This window comes from Bubalus kerabau, chromosome 9 (genome assembly GCF_029407905.1).
Source record: "Bubalus kerabau isolate K-KA32 ecotype Philippines breed swamp buffalo chromosome 9, PCC_UOA_SB_1v2, whole genome shotgun sequence".
Taxonomy (NCBI): Eukaryota; Metazoa; Chordata; class Mammalia; order Artiodactyla; family Bovidae; genus Bubalus; species Bubalus kerabau.
Window position 1 is genome coordinate 71,764,586 of NC_073632.1, and position 21,378 is coordinate 71,785,963.

The 21,378-nt window shown below is 39.9% G+C and overlaps 1 protein-coding gene across 5 annotated transcripts in view; it reads left to right on the forward strand.

Annotated features, from left to right (window-relative positions):
- Positions 1-566: 566 nt before the first annotated feature.
- Positions 567-21,378, forward strand: part of SYNCRIP (synaptotagmin binding cytoplasmic RNA interacting protein) — a 26,056-nt gene continuing 5,244 nt past the window's right edge. For 2 of the 5 annotated variants that reach the window (XM_055535558.1, XM_055535559.1), the window contains exons 1-10: positions 713-845; positions 2,214-2,373; positions 3,079-3,197; positions 3,304-3,411; positions 6,021-6,134; positions 6,234-6,410; positions 15,213-15,348; positions 16,381-16,586; positions 19,123-19,272; positions 19,588-19,709. In XM_055535558.1, coding sequence (XP_055391533.1) covers positions 2,226-2,373; positions 3,079-3,197; positions 3,304-3,411; positions 6,021-6,134; positions 6,234-6,410; positions 15,213-15,348; positions 16,381-16,586; positions 19,123-19,272; positions 19,588-19,709 — 1,280 coding nt within the window. In that variant the 5' untranslated portion in view covers positions 713-845; positions 2,214-2,225. Of the gene's footprint in view, positions 846-2,213; positions 2,374-3,078; positions 3,198-3,303; positions 3,412-6,020; positions 6,135-6,233; positions 6,411-15,212; positions 15,349-16,380; positions 16,587-19,122; positions 19,273-19,587; positions 19,710-21,378 lie in introns of all 5 variants that reach the window. The other 3 variants (XM_055535560.1, XM_055535561.1, XM_055535562.1) reach the window with 3 other exon arrangements.

Consider the following 21,378-nt stretch of genomic DNA (forward strand, 5'->3'; position numbering starts at 1 on the left):
CGGGAGCTCAGTGGGGGTGGCGTGCGCGTGGTGCCGCGGTTGGGGTGGGGCGGGGCGGGGTGGGGAGATGCCTGTCTCCTGACAAAGGAGAACGAGTGGGACACGCTGAGCCGGCCCTTCCCGCCCCGCCCCGCCCCACCCGGAGGGGAGAGGGAGGGGGAGTGTCGGGAGGGGAAGGGGCGGGCCTTTCATTCACTCTTGGCCCCTCCGCCGCCGCCGGAGCGGAAGGGCGGGGTCTCGCGCCCTCCCGTGTGATGAGAACCGAGGGTGGTGGGGAGTGGGGGCGGAACCCGCGGGCGCGCGTCCCGAGGCGTAGGCTACGTCGTCACGTCAGCGCGGGAGAGAGAAAGACAGGAGCCGACTCGGCAGGGACTGGGGGACGGGGCCGAGAGAACGAGCGAGGGAGGGAGCGAGTGAGCAAGCGTGCATCTAGGAGGGGAAGGGCGGCCACTTGTGCCTGAGCGGCCGCGAACGACAGTGCGAGCGGTGGGAGAAAGAAGCAGGGAGGGGAAGAAGAAGGGCCTAGGGAAGAGGGCTGACGGAGACTGGTGGTGGTGGGAGAAGGAGAAGGAGGAGCTGGAGGAGGGCAGGAGCTGAGAGTGAGTGAGAGAAGCGGACGCGCGAGGGAGGGGAGGAAAGGAGGGGGGTCACGCGGAGGCGCGCGCGCGCACCGGGAGCGCGCTCGGAGGCGAGTGGAACTGGATCGGGTTTGCTGCCAGCGGCGTGAGCTTCGGCCGCCATTTTACAACAGCTCCACTCGCGCCGGACACAGGGAGCAGCGAGCACGCGTTGCCCGCAACCGGATCTCCTCGGACAGGATTCCTCCGCCGCAGCCCAACGGGGAGGTAACGACCGCTGGGACCCGGGTCTGGGAAGGGAGCTCCGTGACATTGTGGAGTGAGCTGGGGGAGGGCGGTGCGGGGAGAAACCGGCTTTTCTGGAAAATGGATTCCAAGGGAGAGGGGAGCACGTTGACTGGGGCTGCTCGGGAGTAGGCCGCGGCCCGCGCCGTCACTTCCTCCTCCCCTCCATGTGCTGCCGCTGTTCGGGCTTTGTCTGCGGCGCTCCAGGGAGGAGGCGGCCCCGTGGCCCGCGCGGACCGCGAGCGGCGGCGGAGTTGGTGCTGTCGTGGCCGTCGCCGCGGCGCGGGAGTGGGCGGAGAGGAGCCGGTTCCGTCCCGCAGCCGCGCGGCGGGCTTGGGTGGTGCTTGGGGTCTGGCGGCCGTGGGGCAGTTCGCGGAACGCCTTCATGCCGCCGGCTTGCTGGCCCCGGCCCGCGGGTGGCACCGGCGGCCCCCGCGCCGCAGTCGCTGCCAGGACCGGCCAGGGGTGGGGGCTTGTACCGTGCGCCACGGCGCACGTCTCGGCGGGGCGGGCGGGCGGCCGGGGTCGCCGGCGCCCGGGGCCGAGAGAGAGCCATGTGTCACGGCCGAGACGGCGGCGCTGGGGGGCGGGGAGAGCCTGTGGCCTGGCGCCGCCGCGGCCTCGGTGTCGAGGGGCGAGGTTGTGCTGCTGCTGCTGGCTGGGGGCTCCGGCCGCGGCTTTGGGTTGCTGTCGGGAGCTGGTGACGGTAGTCTTGGCCTGGGACTCGGTGGGTTGCCGTTGAAGGAAGTTGTAGGACATTTGAAGGCGCGGAGCACGTGTTTCTAATGGGTTCCCGGTGGCCGCAGCGGTGAGGCTGCCGCTCTGGGTGCGGAGTCGGGGGCGGGCTTTGGGGTGCGGGGGTGAAGGGTGGAGAAGCGGGGAGGTGGGAAGGTAGCTTGTGTGAGCGCTTTGTTCTTCGCTGGCTGTTGTTACTGATCTTTAAGCGGCAGGCGGGAAAAGCGCGCACTTTGGGGGTTTACCTTTGAGAGGGAAAAGCCCAGCTTTGCTTGCTCCACACACACCTCATTCTCTGTACGGGCACAGTTGCATGTGGCACGCTGGCTCGTCCTCGTGCTGGTTGGGCTCCATTTGTAATGTGGTTTTTCCTAGGGAGTGTTAGCAGGTGAGTCAGGGGTGGTGCTAAGGAAAAACGTAGTGGATCCATCCTTTGGTGCCCCGCGCTCCAAATCTGGCTTGTCAGGCGACAGTGACTTTAAAGTAAGGCCTGTTTAAAGGGATGTATAGGCTTGCTGGTGTAGAAATTGGTAGAGAAAGTCAAGATTGGGGCTCTCATATTGTCCTACCCTTTTTGAAGACCCTAGTTTAATTTTGCTTATTGCGTTTGAACAGATCTCTGGAAACATGGCTACAGAACATGTTAATGGAAATGGTACTGAAGAGCCCATGGATACTACTTCTGCAGTTATCCATTCAGAAAATTTTCAGACATTGCTTGATGCTGGTTTACCACAGAAAGTTGCTGAAAAACTAGATGAAATTTACGTTGCAGGTAAGAACTAACACTTGCAAAATTACATTATGAAATTTTTCTATTGGATTTCTGGCTTTGAACTAAAATAGCAACTTTTTGTGGTTTCCAAGAAGTGTGGGACCTGGAGTTTTTGCCTTGTTGTGCTAGTAGGTTCTTGTGAACTAGAGGTTAAGGTGTGTAGAGGGAGGGAAGAAGGAAGGGTTAGGTGGTAAAGGCTGGATGGCCAGATGGTTAAGTATATGATGGTAGCAGGTAGCAACAGCTGCTGAATGTTGGGAGCAGGCTGTGTGACTTTTGGGGGTATTTTTATGGTAGGATTCTGGTTAAATAACTTGGAAATTGTAGACTTGTAGTCAGTCTGTCTCGGTGTGGCTGTTGCTTTTTTTAGTGGTATTTGAAATTGATTGGAGGTTCCCGTGTCATGCTCGGTATTTTGTTGGTTGATTTTAGAATTTGTAAGCCTATGTATTTACCTTAGAAATACTCGGTGTTCAGAACTGCCTGACTTAGGATAAGATAAAAAAGTTGACTCATTATTTTAAGTATGGTTGAGAGGCCTTCTTTAGTTCATAATGGCTAAGGTATGTGTGTTTTTCATTATATAGATAAAGAGGAATGGAAGAATTTGTAGTTGGCACCTGCATTGGCAAACATGGTCTTTAAAAAAAAAAACTTTCTAAAAATATTAAAAGTTGACAACTAATTAAGTTTTTTCTTCTCCAGGGCTGGTTGCACATAGCGATTTAGATGAAAGAGCTATCGAAGCTTTAAAAGAATTCAATGAAGACGGCGCATTGGCAGTTCTTCAGCAGTTTAAAGACAGTGATCTCTCTCATGTTCAGGTAACGTTAATTTGGTATGATTGTAAAAAAAAAGTAGTTTTGACTTTTATTCAGTTAGGTATATTTAAGACTTACTCTTGAAAATAATTGCAAAATTCCTTTACAGAACAAAAGTGCCTTTTTATGTGGAGTCATGAAGACTTATAGGCAGAGAGAAAAACAGGGGACCAAAGTTGCAGATTCTAGCAAAGGACCAGATGAAGCAAAAATTAAGGTATGTCTTTTAAAAGTTTCTTTTTTACTCCTTTCAGTTTTTAAAGTTTTTTGTTTGTTGTTTTGACTATTTTCTAGCTTGGGTAAATATTCCTTGGGTGTGAAACTATTCCTTGTGTGTGTGGTAGTGTTGAGAGTTAATGACCATGAGATAATTTATTAATGTTTTCTCATTACTATTTTTTGAAGTGTCCTGCCTTCAACAGTTTGTTTCTAAACAACTTTGAAATTTTTCTTGTTACCCATGTATTCTTTCCTAATGGTATTCTAAATAAAAGATTTAAAGAAATACAGTCACCATATTTTTCATATGAAACCTGCAAGTCCAGGTTAACCGACAGTGGAACCAAAAGGGGAGGGGATCAGCTCACCCCATACTGATGGAGAGTGTACATTTAGCAGTTGACTGCTTTTCTTAGGATTCTCAAGCCCCCGCATTAAGTGAGTTTAGTATTTTAACACTGCCTTCTTCCTCATTCGTTAGTGTGGGTTTTTAAGGCTAATTTGTTCATTTCTAAAACAGCTTTTAATGAAAAAATTGATTACTGTAGACATGTAAATGAAGAAACTGAGGCTGAGAGAAGTTTGCTTTGCCCTCACCCAAGTCACATAGTAGTAAAGTCAACTAGGTTTTGATCTTTGTGTTTTTTACTTGTGTTGATTTTTTGGTTCATAGAAAATATGATGATCATACTAGTTTTAATGTAGTATTCTTAACATAGTGTGCCCCTGCTCTTGAACCAAGGATTCTAGTTTAAGAAAAAAGTTATTAGGAAGGGATGGGTGTCAGTTGTGTTTTAATGGTATAGGAAGAGGGAAGTATGGAGTTAGTAGTTAATGTATAAAATTGAGGCTTTCAAATGAGTGAATTGTATCTGAACTATAAATCTAGTTTTTCCAAAGAAATGGAATATATAGTTGTTACTCATTGTAATTAGATCAGTTTTAAGTAAATCTACACTGAAGTTTATTAAAATTTTATAAAAAGTTGAAAATTTAGTTTGTGAAACATTCAGTTCTGTCTTTGGAAGGGAGTGGCGTAAAGCTTTAGTGTGACTTAAATTGTGGCAAGAAATCAGACATTTTTATAGACTTATTTTTCAGAGGGAAAAAGTGTTTCCTTTTTGTATTTAGGGATTGACATAAAACATATTATTTGGGTTGTATAAAGATTTAAGTGAAAGAAGCACAGGGATTGCATAGGGGAAAAAGGAAAGATGAATCATTTAATGGTTTAGTTTATGTGATAGTAAGAGATTTGAGTTTATTTTTGTTACTAATCCAATATTGCACTGTTAAGCAAATATATTTGGGTATAGTAGAAAAAGACTACTTAAAACGTGTACCAGTTTGTGGACTTTTTTGTTAAGAGAGTTTAGGAATAGATTTCTTATCAATTACAGTATCTTTCCATAACTATTTAATGTTCTTTGGGTAGAAATAAGGGCTTCCCTGGTGGCTAAGAAGGTAAAGTGTGTTCCTGCAATGCGGGAGACCCAGGTTTGATCCCTGGGTTGGGAAAGATCCCCTGGAGTAGGAAATGGCAACCCACTGCAGTACTCTTGCTTGGAAAATTCCATGGACAGAGGAGCTTTTTAGGCTACATCCATGGGGTCGCAAAGAGTTGGTAGAAATAAAGTCTGTCCAGTCTTTTTCATTTAAGGACTAAAGTGCTCCTCCCCCCATCACTTAACGGCATTCTGATAAGTTTTATCATGTGCTTGATATTAGTTTATTTCAAAGTTTATCAGCTAATTATTAGATTCTTTTTATTTAGAAAACTAGTTTTGTGCATTGAGGGTGAGATGGTGGAAAAGGAATACGCTTGCTTTTTCCTTAGGCTAACAGTGGACGACTACTTTCTACTGTTTTGCTTATAATAAGAGATAAAAAGAATCTTTTTATGCTCTGAGTTAAATATAAGTTGTTTAAATTTTAACAGTTCACTTTTAGGGAGCTAATGTGTAGAGATTATATCGTGTTGCAGTTTCATAAAGTTTCCAAAAATCATTTTGGCTCTTTTTCTGAGTGATCCATGCTGTCCTGTGAAGCATGGTACTTGAATGTCAAGTGAGTAAGAGGTTATTTTTCCTGCATCTCCTCTTAAGTTTCTGGATTTAGTTGGAGGAGTGTAATTTGTAAAGGTTGGTGAAACTCCGAGAATGGCAGTAGGTACCTTGGAGTGTGGGTTACTGGGAAATTTGGTGGGTAAGAAAGCTAGGTTTGGGAGAGAGAAGTTATTCACCACCTCCTTCAGGAAAGAATTTCAGCTTAATTATGCAGTCATTTTTTAGAAGGGCAGAATAGATATACCTTGCCTTGAGAGTTGATGAATCAATATTTTGTGTTGTTCACTAAGCACTACTCAGTAATTGGAGACCAGAAAATTATTTGACCAGGATCCTGAAACTTTCATTATAAATTAGGACATATTATGAATTATAAGCACACATTAAAAGAGTTCTAAAACAGACAACAAAAACCTGTTAGTAGGGAATATTGCCAACATAAATGGAAAGATTTGAACAAAATTGATTTTTTCATAACTGCTTGCTGCACGGGTGTGGTCTTATGAATGAAATATATTAATGACATTTTGAACTTTTTAAGGCACTCTTGGAAAGAACAGGCTACACACTCGATGTGACCACTGGACAGAGGAAGTATGGGGGACCGCCTCCAGATTCCGTTTATTCAGGTCAGCAGCCTTCTGTTGGCACTGAGGTAAAGAAACTAAAAACTTGTATCCTTTGTAGTAAATGTACACGTGTCTGGTCTCTTATAGAAATTCTCCATGGTTTTTACTGCATATTTAATTTACAGATATTTGTGGGGAAGATTCCAAGAGATCTGTTTGAGGATGAACTTGTTCCATTATTTGAAAAAGCTGGACCTATATGGGATCTTCGTTTAATGATGGATCCACTAACAGGTCTCAATAGAGGTTATGCGTTTGTCACTTTTTGTACAAAAGAAGCAGCTCAGGAGGCTGTTAAACTGGTGAGTTTTTTTTTTCTTTCAGTCTTCACATTTGCTGTTTTTAATTAAAGCCAGGCCTTTTCTTATTGTGTTAACTGAATGTTTTTGAAGTGCTGATTAGGCACTGTCTTTCACATTTTCTGTGTACACGTTATAGCAGTATCTTTTGCGGGTATAGTTGAACTGACTCGGGATCTATAAGGTAGTGTGGTGGAGTTACAGTTACTGGTTCTTTGAAACATTTGGCTTAGTGATTTTTTTTTAATTTTAGGAATGTTAAAAGGTGTGAGAAAGTAACTGTAGTAGACAGGGCTCCTGTTGGGCCATATCGGGCTATCCCTTTTTAGAAATGTTTCATGAAGACATTGTGATGATAACTTTCTAGTTAATGAAATAGGGATTTTATGGTGAATGGCAGTATTTGATTTAAAAATAGCAGATGTCAGGTGAGGACCTAGTTCCATTTCCAATTTAAAGAACTTTAATATTTCAAGTTATGGCTTATATAACTCCTTCAAATTAGTTTTATTAAATTCTGTGACTCAAGTGGTTTCTATATTTTGTAGTTGAAGATGTCATAAGTTAATTTCAATCCAAGAAATCTATCAAAAAGTGCAGCTGGGGAGGAACTTTTGTAAATGGTTCACTATGGCAGATACTTGTTTTGCACTGTCTGACTTACGTGTTATATGGGTAATTCTGGCAAACTTGAAATTCTTAGACTGATTATTCCTGAATTTTATTTTTTCTTTCCTCACCATCATCTATATCACATTTTAAGGCAAGCCTTAAGGAGAAAAAGGAAACAAATACACTTGATTTAGCTTTCTATATAGCTTGCATCTTTCCATTGGTGTGTGTAATTGAATATTGTAAGGTTAACATTAGAAAAGTATGCTACTTGGGAAGAATAAAGAATTCAGGTTTTTGGATATTTCTGTTTAAATCAAGGCTGATTTTTCCCTTCTTTCCAAGGATGCTATTACAGAAGGGAGAGTATATAGCTCTAGCATCCCATTCAGTGGTAACCTGTGAACTGTCAAGATTTTAGTTTAAACAGTTCAAGTAAAATTGAGAACTTTTTAGGGTTCTGGAAAGATAAACTGTAGAAATCATTCAGCTGAATCTAAAAGAACATTTTGCCAGATAGTAATAAAGTAGCAGCAAGTTTTAATGTGGAAATGTATAGTGATTGAGAAGGCAATGAGCTATCTTATCGTACTACAAAAAGCTTGTGTAGAATTTAATGATGTCAGACCCAGTTTATTTACTAGGTATTACATAAAGCTTAGTTTTGTTTAGTGGTGTGATTACTTAGTGTTATAAGTAATGATACGTGTGTTTATTATTTTTAATAGGAATTATTAAACCAACACTTGACTAAATTTTTGCTGCCAAAATACACCAATTATGGTAGGTCCTCACTAGAGTATTTCTAGGTGATGTTCAGAATCTTTATAGTAAAGAAACCATAATTAGAAGAAGATACATAAACCAGTCCTAACATGACAATTTTGAGTGCCAATAAATACACATGAAATGTGTTTCAGTTTGGGCAGTTGCCTTGGCTTAACATAATATAGTCCAAAATTGCATTGCTGTAGGCTTAGAGTAGTCTTAATAACATAGTTAAGTTTTTGACTGTAACTCAGAAATTTCCAGATAGTCAAACAGCTATTTTGATTGGTCTAGGAACAGCTCTTGTCCTAAACAAATGTTTTTACATTTTTTTTCTGGGTTTGAATTTGAGTCCTTATCTGGGGGAATAATTACTTTTTGCTGTCTAATCAATAGGAGGCTCTGCACTTTGGCATCTTTTTAAAGATAGTCTTAGTACTGGAATGTTAGTACTGGGATGAATTGGATGTATTCTTACTGCTTTTTCTGAAGAGATGTTTTACCATAGCTAGGATTATGGTGATAGAATTGGGAGACTTGCCTTAGTACAACAGTAAAAGAAAGGACTAGGCTTTTGAGGAAATGAAACATTCTAGAGAAATAAAAAAACTGAAGTTGATTTGGATGTTTTATGCTACCTTGTTTTGATTCCTGGATGTGAGTAACACCCCAAATGTGTTTTTTAAGGGAGCATATTTTGAAGACTGTTCCTAGTTGTGTCATATCACAAGTCTACTTGAATTACAGCTTTATCAAAGAAGTTTTTGTATAAGATAGTTGAACTGTTCTAGATGTACATAATCAAATGTTGAGAAAATGTCTTTTTTAGATTGTAGATCAGACAAGATTGAAGCAGCATCACTTTTTGCTCTCCTATACTTTGAGTATCTTGAGAAATACCTTAGATTGAGATAGTTTATATATTCGGTCTTATTTTTTGATATATATAATTTGACAGTGACCTCCAATAAAAAATGTAGATTTTAAATTTGCATCTGAATTGTAGAAATGGGTTGATGTTAACAGCTGAAGAGACTTGAAGTTAGAAGCAACTGCAAACTTCTTAGTCACCCTGTTTTCAGCTAACATTTGCCTTGTATTTGAGGGAATAAGAAAATGTAAATGATGATAGTCTAGCTGCAGAAGCAAGATCTAAATTTATGGGAAGGTGTTTGATAGCTGCCACTTGTTGCTTGTTAAGGCGCAGGAGCTGTGCTCTGTGCCACATTACTTTTAAATACCACTGCAAACCATTCTTCAAGGTAAGTGAAATAACTTCTTTCTACAGTGAATAAATAGACTGGGTGGATTGCCCAAGGCCATGCAGGTTTGGTTTATTTAGCGTGTTCTTAATGGCACCCCACTCCAGTACTCTTGCCTGGAAAATCCCATGGAGGGAGGAGCCTGGAGGGCTGCAGTCCATGGGGTCGCTGAGGGTCAGACAGGACTGAGCGACTTCACTTTCACTTTTCACTTTCATGCATTGGAGAAGGAAATGGCAACCCACTCCATTGTTCTTGCCTGGAGAATCCCAGGGACGGGGGAGCCTGGTGGGCTGCCGTCTATGGGGTCGCACAGAGTCGGAGATGACTGAAGTGACTTAGCAGTACTGTTAACTGGACATAACAGTTTAAACCAGCAGTATATGTTATGTTGCCAGTGAGCCTGATTCTTTGGGTAGTGGTTTAGGTGGTCTTAAAAGGTGTTGAGTGTAAGTCTTCTCTGCTGCCAAATTTATTTCTGGCATCTAACCAGTTTGTACCATATTCCTGCTACCACCCTAGCCAAAGGTACCATTTGAAGAGTCCTAGCTAGTCTCATTGCTTTCCGTTGCCCCTTTACAGTCTTACCATTTAGCCATGTAGGTTAGATCGCAACATTCCCATCCTGCGAATAATGGCTTCTAAACAAGGCTCTATCTGCTCAAGTTTCTGCTTAACCTCTCTCCTCCTACTCTTCTTTATGGCCGTTCCATCCATACTTTGCCTTTTTTGTTCTCCTCAAAAGCTATGACCATTTCCAACTCAAGGTTGCCTTCTGGGCTTTCCACCACTTCTTCCAGTTAGCCCAGCTGCTGCCTTCTTATCAATCAGATTTTCTTAGAGGGCCTTTCTAAGAAAGGTTTACTATCCACTTGCCCCATGACAGTATACTGAACATGATTAAAAAAAAGAATGTTTAGATGTACTTAAAATTATTTCTTGACTTTGTAAGATTATTTGCCTCTCTCTTCCCTTCAGAGAATTTGCTCTTTTTCTGCGTCTCTGACATTCAGAACAGTGCCACTATAGAATAGGTACTGGATAAATAACCTGACCGGCTGACCAGTGCTGTCTTATTCAAAGATTTTCTCGCTTTCATTTGCAATTATTCTCTGCTACCATCAGCCGTAGGGATTAACATAGATTCATGGGGAGGGTGACACTTTGTCCTCTGTAGCATTTGGTGTTGTCACAAAGTCCAAGAGGAACGCAGGCAGGTGTGTATGTGTATTTGTATGTGTGCTTCTGGAATTGGAGCCCAGGGCAACTGGCTCTGCAAGTGCCCATTATGGTCCAATACACTGGAAGTGTCTTACTGAAAAAAACTTCTTGCAAAGACTGGAATACTGACCTCTATTTACACGTTAAGAGTTGTGACTTTAATAGCCACTGATGGTTTATTCACCACAGTGGTTGTATACACCAGTGTATAACCACTTCGATGAATGCAGCTGACAAGAGAGGTCCACAAAGTATTTTAAGTAGCAATTAGCAAATGTTCACTGTGAATAACATGAAAACTTTAACTATGAGTGTACAAGTAGTTTGATCCAGTTCTTGACTTTGGGGTTTCTGGAACATGAGAGGCTAACTACAGCTAATTAAAGTGGAAGCTGGTGGGTCACAGGGTAAAGGAAGGATGAAGGGATAGATTGCTTTGAGTTGGGGTTGTTAGAGAAGGCTTTGTCCTAAAGAGGTTTGAATAGGGAGGGAAGTGAAGGAAATAGATGAGTTGAAGCAGTGATTTGTGGGAAGAAAGATGAAACTTGTTTAAGTGAATGCTAAAAGGCAGTGTTCATTGACCACTGGACTGAGTTGCATGGTGCCATTGAAGTTTTGAGCTTTAGTGTAGGTTGCATAATGTAAATATGTTTTAGATGGTATTTCTTTTTTCCTTATCAGTGATTTGAATGAGGGTATAGTTGGACTGGTTGAGGTGTTAGGTGACTTGAATCTACATGTAGTGATAAATGCCATGGGGGATGACAAAATAAGGATCTGAAAGATTTTGATAGCCTGGGACAGTAGTTTATATCAGAAGGGTGGAATTGAGTGGGGTTGAAAGTCAAGTCCTATACACAACTTACTCACAAGTAAACTGTAGTGTGTCAGCAGTGTGGTATGATTGCCAAATAAGCTGAGATAATCTTGGACTGCATGTTATAGAAGCCGGTGTTTAGAAGTGTTAGAATAGTCTCCAGCTTACTCTAGACTCCTCAGTCTTAGCCTGCATTTGTGTTGTTGTGTTATGAATGTCACTGTTTCGTGGCACTCCTGGAGGCACTTTCCAATTTCAGAGAAGGAATGATTAGCCAAGCAAAGAGGACTGAGTCGTAAGCATTGTGTGTAGGTATCTAAAGTGCCTCATTTGGAGGAGGAAATAGATTCATTGGAGAATTTTTAGGGAAGTAGGTTTGACTCAATGTAAAGAAGACTTAAGTGGACAGGCTTGGGAGGCAGCTGTTTCGCTGCTATAAGGAGAGTTAGGACTGAGCAACTACTTCTGGATCAGATTCCAAATCTGAGGTTGCTGAGTTTCTCGGGATTTGTTGACTGATTGGCTATGAGGCAAGGAAAGAGTGACTTGGTGTTTTTGAGCCTGGGTGATGGGAATGTTCCAGGCTGTACAATTCATTTTGGTGTTCTGAAATACTGAAACTATATTGGTTCATCTTTGTTTTATTTGATTAACTCACTGTGCTACTGGATCTGAAAGCTAGATTTCTAAAACATGTTAATTTCAGTGCCAACTTTCCTAGTTTGGAAAAGACCACATTTTTTTGTTTATCTTGATACCATTATATAGTCCTGATTACTTAACCCTTGAGAGTAAGGGTTTATCAGCATTCAATTAGAATCTCTAGTAAGCATCAGAACAGTTGTTTGTAATGCCTTTCTACCATCTAAGTCACTGTTACTCACTTGCTAGGATGTAAAGTTTAATTTTGACTTTAAGATGATGGATTGGCCTTAAAAATGCTGGAGTAAGAAAAGTTAACTCAAATATACATGGAAAAGTGCATGCTTAATCTGTAGATGCGGACATTGCTTTGAAAATGTTTACTTTTGCTTCATTTGGACAATATGCCCAGAGTCTTTTTTCCTTTAATGACTTCACTGGAGAGCCAGTTTACTCTCTATGGGTCAGTTAAAAATGTTTCCGTTTTTTAAATTAAAAAAATGTGGATGAAGAGTTACAGTTTTCTTCATAAATCCTGCTAAATATTCATAGCTTCCTATTGGTCAGACTGAATGAATGAATGCTAAGTTGCTTTAGTTGTGTCTGGCTCTTTGCGACCCCATGAACTGTAGCCCACCGGGCTCCTCTGTTCATGGAATTCTCCAGGCAAGAATACTGGAGTGGGTTGCCATTTCCTTCTCCAGGGGAATCTTCCCCACCCATGGATCAAACCTGTGTCTTTTACATCTCCTGCACTGTCAGGCAGGTTCTTTACCTCTGGTGTTACCTGGGAACCCACCAGGTCTGATAGTTGTTCAGACTACTGTCATTTTAAATACCTTTTACCTACCCTACCTTGATTAACCAGAGCAGGGCTAGTGAGGATAGGTTAGAAGGGAAGAAACTTTGCTTATATAGAAAATAATGGCAACAGTTATCACCATTTTGAAGCAGCATAATTAAGTACATAGCCCCTGGTCTTAGAATATTTGGAAAACAAAAATGCAAAAAAGGGAAAGTGATACCAAATTCTGTCATCTTCAGAGTAACTCCTCTTTCTCTCTTTTCCTTTTAAAACTTTGTATTCCATTCCATTTTTTTCCCCCTGATTTTAGTGGGGTTTTTTTTTTTTTTTTTGGTCAACTTCTGGAATTACAGACTAAATGACCAAATTGAAAGTCATTGATTTGTTGCTAAGGCTGGCTATTTGATACTTATGTGTAAAAATCTAGGGAATGTACATGTCTTAAATAGTTTATTGTGTTCTTAGATTCACTTACTTGTGTGGTGGGATATTGTAGTCTCATTGTCCATAATCCCATGCAATGATGGATTCAACCATAGGTCTACTATCTGCAGATAACTGCATATTTCTACTTTTAAGAGGTGCTTGGTCTAAATACAAATAGTATGGGAAAACAAAGTCCAGGGCAGTATTTCTTAACCTCAGCACTATTTTAGACTAGATAGCTATTATGCTGGGCTATTTTGTGAATTATAGGATGTTAGGTAACATCTCTGACCTCTACTTACCCACTAAATAATAACAGCAAGTCCCACCTCTAGTTGACCAAAATCTGCCTGATTATAGTCGATAAGTCATGTCCAACTCTTTTGTGATCCCATGGACTGTAGCCCACCAGGCCTCTCTGTCCATGGGATTTCCCAGGCAAGAAGACTGGAGTGGGTTGCCATTTTCTTCTCCAGGGTATGGAACCTGCCTCTCCTGCATTGTCAGGTGGATTCTTCACTGCTAAGCCACTAGGTCTAGTTGACCAAAATCTGTCTAGATATTGTCAAATGTGCCTCCTCCCTCCCTGGGCAAAGTCTACACCTGTTGAGAACTACTGATTTGTGTTAACATAGAAGGGTGTTTTTATTGATCCTTATAGAATTTAGGGATTGCAGAGTATTTGGTTGAGCTCAAATCTACAGGTATGCAGAAGAGATTTCCATGGTGAAGTTTCAGGGAAAGCATTATATTCAGAGGCATAGCACTGTGAGAATTGACATCATTAGCCACGATTACAATAGTGTGGAGAAAGGGAAGAAGTGGGAGGAATTTTAGGATGGGCTTACTGATGATGAGCTATTTGAACTTTGTTTTGCTGATGGGGAGTCGTTGAAGGATATTTTTTTCCTAATAGGCAAAATTGTGATTAAAAAAAAGAATGTCTCTGGCATAAGTGTAAAGAATAGAGGTAATCTTGGGATCATGATGACCAGTCAGTCATTTCAGTCGCCCACTCTTTGCGACCCCATGGACTGCAGCATGGCAGGCTTCCCTGTCCATCAACTCCCAGAGCCTACTCAAACTCACGTCTATCAAGTTGGTGATGCCATCCAACCATCTCATCCTCTGTTGTCACCTTCTCCTGCCTTCACTCTTTCCCGGCATCAGGGTCTTTTCCACTGAGTCAGCTCTTCACATTAGGTGGCCAGAGTATTGGAGTTTCAGCTTCAACATCAGTCCTTGCAATGAATATTCAGGACTGATTTCCTATAGGATTGACTGCTTTGATCTCCTTGCAGTCCAAGGGACTCTGAAGAGTCTTCTCCAACACCACAGTTCAAAATGATGACCAGAGACTTGGCCAAGTGTGAACTGAGTTGGGGTAAAAAGTACAAAACTGAACTGGAGGGAAAGATGATTGAACTTCATGTTTAATTTTGAATACCTGGAGATAATGGAGAAAGGGACAGTGAGGAATCAATTTTCTGACTTAGCTGTACATCTTTCACTCATACCTTATGTACCTGTTGCACAAGAAGCAGAATAACAGGGATAGGAGCTTTTTGGGTTTTGCCTCTATGGTTTTGTTGCCTTTTATGATTTAGGGTCACTTGAAGATTGTTTACATTTTACTATAGTTTTATAGTTGCTTCTATACTTATACCATAATCTACTTGTCTTTCTCCAGTGTTCTCATAGGCTTGATGAAAATGAAATGGGGGGGAAATGTACAGCTGGATTCAGAATAGTGAGGTTCTTCTTTTAGACTTAAGGATTTGAAGCTGAAGAATCATTATTGTAACTTTTTATGAGTGGTTAGGGGAGATGGAAAAATATGATTGAAGTGCTGATTAACAGAAAGGCAGAAAGCTTGTTGACAATTTGAATCTATTTTCCTTACATGGAAATAGTCAGCAGGATGCATTTAAGTAGAAAACAAGGTATTGTGTAATCAGTAATTTGGAATTTAAGCTGCTTACAGATTGGATTCTTATCAGATTTGCTAAATTTCAAGGACTTGACAATTTTTGGTTTAGTTCATAAACGTGATCAGTGTTTTGTTGTTACAGTCTTCCTATGTCTCAGATTATAATTTTTTAAAGGATACTTGATAAACTTAAGTGTTGAATTCTTAGTTTGTTAAAAGATCTTGCTTTTCTGTATGGGATTTGTGTGTCTTTCTGTAATAAGCACCTGTCATAGGATATTTTAAGTATTTTTAAAACATGGTGCACTTTTCCCCCTTTCAGTATAATAATCACGAAATTCGTTCTGGAAAACACATTGGTGTCTGCATCTCGGTTGCCAACAACAGGCTTTTTGTGGGCTCTATTCCTAAGAGTAAAACCAAGGAACAGATTCTTGAAGAATTTAGCAAAGTAACAGGTAAGTTGGATTTATTTGGAAGGAGGTGCAAGTTGTAACACTTAAGGTAATTGCATACTTCTATGTGCCAAGCACTGTTTTAAGCACTACATTTATTGATTCATTTTATTCTTTCTATAGCCATGTAAGATAGGTATCTGCATATTTCAGACATGGAATCAGAAGGTTTTGGGAAATAACTTGCTGAATATTAGATAGTTAGTAAGGAATACGTCTGGGATTTGAACTCAGTCTGCACAATCATTGTTGTGCTTCCTGTTTTGGAAGATTGTATTTCTTTGTGTGTTTTTATGCATGTTGAGGTTCTGGTTGACATTCTTAGTAAAAATATTTGGTAGGTAATGACTTGAATTTCCAAATTATAGGAATAGTGAGTACTCTTGCTATAAGCAGAGAGTCTACATTGTCTTTGAATTAAAGTTTCCAAGTGCCAGGCTTTTATAAGAAAACAGTTTTATCTGCCTAGAATATATTTAGCAAATTATCAGCCTGTTACCAGTTTCCAGGATCATTTGAAATTCTTATACAATACTAAGATAGTCTACTTCATTTGACATAAACATACTGATATTTGAGGCCAGGAGAGTGCCATTAAAAATTAGGTTTTACTTGGATGGGATGAAACATTTTATATTTCTGGTTTTCCTAAAAGAGTTTTGTTAAGATTTCAAGCCTCTCTGTTGTCTAATTAATGGAAGCAGAATAGTCCTCAGGTCTAAGTAAAAAGGGTACCTTTTTTTTTTTTTTTTTAAATGGAGATTTTTGCATTAGGAATACTTGGGAAAGTGTGGATTAGGTAAATTATCTGGACCAGTATTTTTGAGCTGGACAGAATTTTGAGTATTTTTTATATATATTAAAATACATATTTTAATATATCTGGACCGGTATTTTCAGTATATTATCTCTTGTAAAGATAAGAGATTAGTTTTCATTTTGATATTTAAGTATAATATTAGCAAAAAAAATCTTTTAGTCTGCTTATTCTTGTTTATTTTATCTAATTTCCCTGGAATGGTTGCTTCCTTTCAGAGGGTCTTACAGACGTCATTTTATACCACCAACCAGACGACAAGAAAAAAAACAGAGGCTTTTGTTTCCTTGAATATGAAGATCACAAAACAGCTGCGCAGGCAAGACGTAGGTTAATGAGTGGTAAAGTCAAGGTCTGGGGAAATGTTGGAACTGTTGAATGGGCTGATCCTATAGAAGACCCCGATCCTGAGGTTATGGCAAAGGTAATGACAGTTGGGTTAAGATTGTTCTGTGTGGTGTTGGTGGGAGCAGCAGGAGGCTTTAGAGAGTGGAGGAAAACTGTGTGCTTTCTTACACTGTGCTTTGAAAGTGAGAGAAGTGTTCTATGTTAAAGGCCACACACCAGAAATAAATAACAAGTGCATGGAGGGTGAATACAGAAATTATTCATGGACCCTCAGCCATAGTTGTGTAGCATCATAACTCTTGTGAAGTAGTTAGCCTACATGCTGTGGAGATGACTGACTTTCATTTTTGTGTGGATTCAAAAAGCAGTTTCTGTAAATTTTTGAGAATGGCGCCATTTGATTACATGGTTTTTATGTTAAAAGTCCTACTCCTAAAAATAGTGAACTGTATTGGCCTCAGCAGAGCTGCTGCAGTTACAAGGTTTAGCTATTATTAGGTATCCTGCTTCAGCAGTCAGTTGAGACATCTATGAGAACAAATATCTCTTGAGTCAACACTTTACCACTTTACCAGTGCAGCTCACAGTTAAGTTACTCCACCCTTTGTCTTTTTAAGAATCCTCTTTAATGGTGATAGGCCAGCAAATAGAGTGAGTTCACTTAAATAAGGAAAGGAGTGTGAGGTATCAGAGTTGTGAATATTAAACAGTAAATATTCTTGAAGACAGAGATACTTAGGATTCATTCTTTTTTTCTTTGGCTTATTAAGCTTTCGTTAGCCCTCTAGATTAAGAAATTCAGATGCTACTTTTAGGAGGAAGTGATAATGTTTTTTAGCCAGGTTAAATTTGTAGTTGTATTTTGAGGCTCTTTCAGGATTGGAAGAATTTATCTTAACAATGCTTTGAATATTCTTCTTTATGAAGGGTTTCAGTTAGTTTTGACTTGCTTTGTTAAGTTCAGCTGCTTTTTAAGATGGCATAGTATTCACGTTTGGAGAAGGCAATGGCAACCCACTCCAGTACTCCTGCCTGGAAAATACCATGGACGGAGGAACCTGGTAGGCTGCAGTCCAAGGGGTCATGAAGAGTTGGACGTGACTGAGCGACTTCACTTCCACATTTCACTCTCATGCATTGGAGAAGGAAGTGGCAACCCACCCCAGTGTTCTTGCCTGGAGAATCCCAGGGATGGGGGAGCCTGGTGGGCTGCCATCTTTGGGGTTGCACAGGATTGGACACGGCTGAAACAACTTAGCAGGAGCAGTATTCACACTAGTAGAAAATAGCCACCTCCATTTTGATTGTAAAATAATAACTACTGGAAATAATAACTACTAGGACTTGCCTTGTGGCTCATCTGGTAAAGAATCTGCCTGCAACGCAGGAGACCCTGGTTCAGTCCCTGGGTTGGGAAGATCTCCTGGAGAAGGAAAAGGCTACCTACTCCAGTATTCTGGCCTGGAGAATTCCATGGGTTACAAACAGTCGAACACGACTGAGCGACTCTCACTTCACTTCAGGAAATACTGTGCATAGCGTGTTTTGTTTTTTGAGCAGCAAGTACAGTGGTTTCCCACACACACCTGCCACCATACCTGCACAGCCTCCTCCACTATCAGTATCCTTGCTAGAGCGGTACGTTGTTGTAATCAGTGATCTAAATTAAAAGTTTTATAATTCAGTCTTTCCATTAGGATTTACTGTTGGTGTTCTACATCCTATAGATTTGACAAATGTATGTCTTGTATCCATTATCATAGTATGATACAGAATATTTTTATTGCCTTAAGAATTCTCCATGGTTGCCTCTTCATCTCTTCTCCTTCATTCCTGGCAAATATTGCTCTTTTTACTATCTCCAGAGCTTTGTCCTTCCTTTTCCAAATGTCACATACATAGTTGGAATCATATAGTATGTAACCATTTAAGATACCTTCTTTTACTCCATGTCTTTTCATGGTTTGATGGCTCATTTCTTGTTTAGTACTAAGTATTATTCCATTGTCTGAATGAACTGAAATTTATCCAGTCACTTACTGAGGGACAGCTTTGTTGCTTCCAAGTTTTGGCAGTTAGGAATTAAGGTGTGCTAAACATCCATATGCAGGTTTTTGTGTGGACATGTTTTCACCTCTTGAGTAAGTACCAAGGAGTGTGATTAGTGGATCATATGGTACAAAAGTAAGTTTAGTTTTGTAAGAAGCTGCCAAAATTGTATAATTTTGCATTCTAATGCAGTGAATATGTTGTTCAACATTCTCGACAGCATTCGATGGTGTTGGTGTTTTGTATTTTGGCCGGTGGTTCTAATACTTTGTAATGATATCTCACTGTTTTAATTTGCAATTCCCTAATGACATGTGATATGCGATACTGAGCATCTTTTCTTATGCTTAGTCACCATCTGTGCATCTTTGAGATATCTGTTTAGAATTTTGCCCATTAAATTCAGTAGCGCCTTAATGTTTGCCCAAATGAGTTGAAAATTTAGTCTAGTTTATATTTCTAATGGATTGTGACTAAAGTTAAGTTTGCAGGGTTGGGGTGGTGGTATCTTGGAAATTTAATTGTTTGGAAATATATAGAAGTTTCTGTTTCTTAAATTTCAGGTAAAAGTGCTGTTTGTACGCAATCTGGCTAATACTGTAACAGAAGAGATTTTAGAAAAGGCATTTAGTCAGTTTGGGAAACTGGAACGAGTGAAGAAATTAAAAGATTATGCTTTCATTCATTTTGATGAACGAGATGGTGCTGTCAAGGTAAATAACTGGGGGAATAATAGGTATCTAATTAGCGGCTAATGATTTTTAGTTATCCTAAAATCAGAAGGTTTTAGAAAATTGAAGGAAACTCAGAGGTCATGTAATCTATTCAAGCTTACCTTTATTGGCCTTGGGAGATTGCCTCACTAAACTAAGTCAAAAATATTCGTTGAAGAGCTGGATTTTTAAATCAAAGAATCCTGTTTTGTCTCATCCTCTTGAGATGAATGATAAATGATTTTTCTTTTTAACTTAAAATGAATCACAGTTGTGAAAGGTCTCTTGTATTCATCAGTGCCTAATTTTTTTAAGGCTATGGAAGAAATGAATGGCAAAGACTTGGAGGGAGAAAATATTGAAATTGTTTTTGCTAAGCCACCAGATCAGAAAAGGAAAGAAAGAAAAGCTCAGAGGCAAGCTGCAAAGAATCAAATGTAAGTGAAAGTTGTACAGATTTTAATAGTGATTAACTAGTGAATAACAAATGTTCTTCAAAGCTATTTAAAACAAATCCATAGCATGCTTTTTACCTTTTAAAGAAGACTTGAAATTTGACTTGAAAGCTTTGAGTCAAAGATAAATGCCAAGAATCTAAAGAAATATTTATTGAGTTCTTGCCATTGCATATAAGTGAAAAATCAATCTAGGATATTTTTTATTATACTTTATAGAATGTGCTCCTGAATGTGTATGTTAAATATTAACAATCCCAAAATCTTGACAGAATATTTAGTTAAATGGTGGAATTTTTTCTCTGAGGAAGGAAGTATACAAAATCGCCAATTAAGATTCTGCTTCCTTTGTACCAAAAAGAGAGTTTTTTTACCAATACATAGTGCCCATTACTGGCATCTCAAACATTTCATATACTAAGTGTGGATTTTGAAAAACGAAATGTGTTAATAAAATAACCAAATAGCATAATATTGAGGTAAGGAAACAAATATGTAAATGCATTGTATAAATTGGATCTTTTAAGGATATCTGCTTATTAAGACAGTGAAGGAAATTTTTAGCTAGGTAAGAATGAAGTTTGCAGTGTTAAAAAAAAAAAATTGGTAATTGATTTCTAAGGAGGAAGAGGGGTAATCATTGTTTGATGGCAAGAACAGTAATCACTGAACTTAACTATATCTCAGGTCACTTTTCTGTCTATTGTCCTTGTAGGGGAAACTTCTATTTCATAATCAGGGAAGCATTCAAATTTCAGTTTCTGTAGTTGGCAAATTCTGAGCCTCAGTTTCTTTAATTTTAAAAGGGGAACAGATTAAATTATGTACAATGTCTTGTACTATGAATATCCAGGTAATCTCTCTGTATTTGTCCTAGGACTAAAGAAACATGTGCTTTTATAGGGCTGGTGGTAGTATAAAAAAGATTACTAATTAAGATCTAGGTTTTGAAGGAGAATTAATGCTCCATCTAAAATCCCTGAGTATATTCTATGCAGTGAAAATAACTTTATCATGTCTCTTTCACAAGACAATTAAATGGTTATGGTTTTTTAATGCAGCGGCAGAATGTAAGTATAGGAGATTACATTGGGTAAGTGATTAGAGCAGTTACAGCTCTGACTTGATAGATGAAGGGTGATGCTAAATTGCAGGTGGAAAATGTTTCAGTATATCTGTTACTATTTGAAAAGAACAAGCCAAAAGGGATGACTGCATGTGATGCTTGCACTTTACCTCACGGCAGTCTTTCACTGATTTTTTTTTTTTTTTTTTTTTTTTTAAAGAACAAATATTAAAAAAACTACAGCACACATTTCTACTTAACTCCTCATTACGTCCCTGTGAGTTGAGTACTCTGTCTCCCAGTTTGAAATGAGGAAACTGAGGCACAGAGGTCAACTTCCCAAGATCAGTCGCACAGCTAGTAAGTAGTAGAGTTGGATTAAAACCAAGGCAGTCTGGTCCCCAGGGTTTTCCCTTTTTATTCAGTATACCAGAGTTTCCTCAATCTGTACAATTATTGACATTTTCTGCTGGTTGAGTTTTTGTTATGGGGGCTGTCCTGTGTGTTATAGGATGTTTAGCAGCATCTTCTACTAGATACCAATAGCATCCCCCTTCCCCACTTCCAAGTAATAACAGCTAAAAA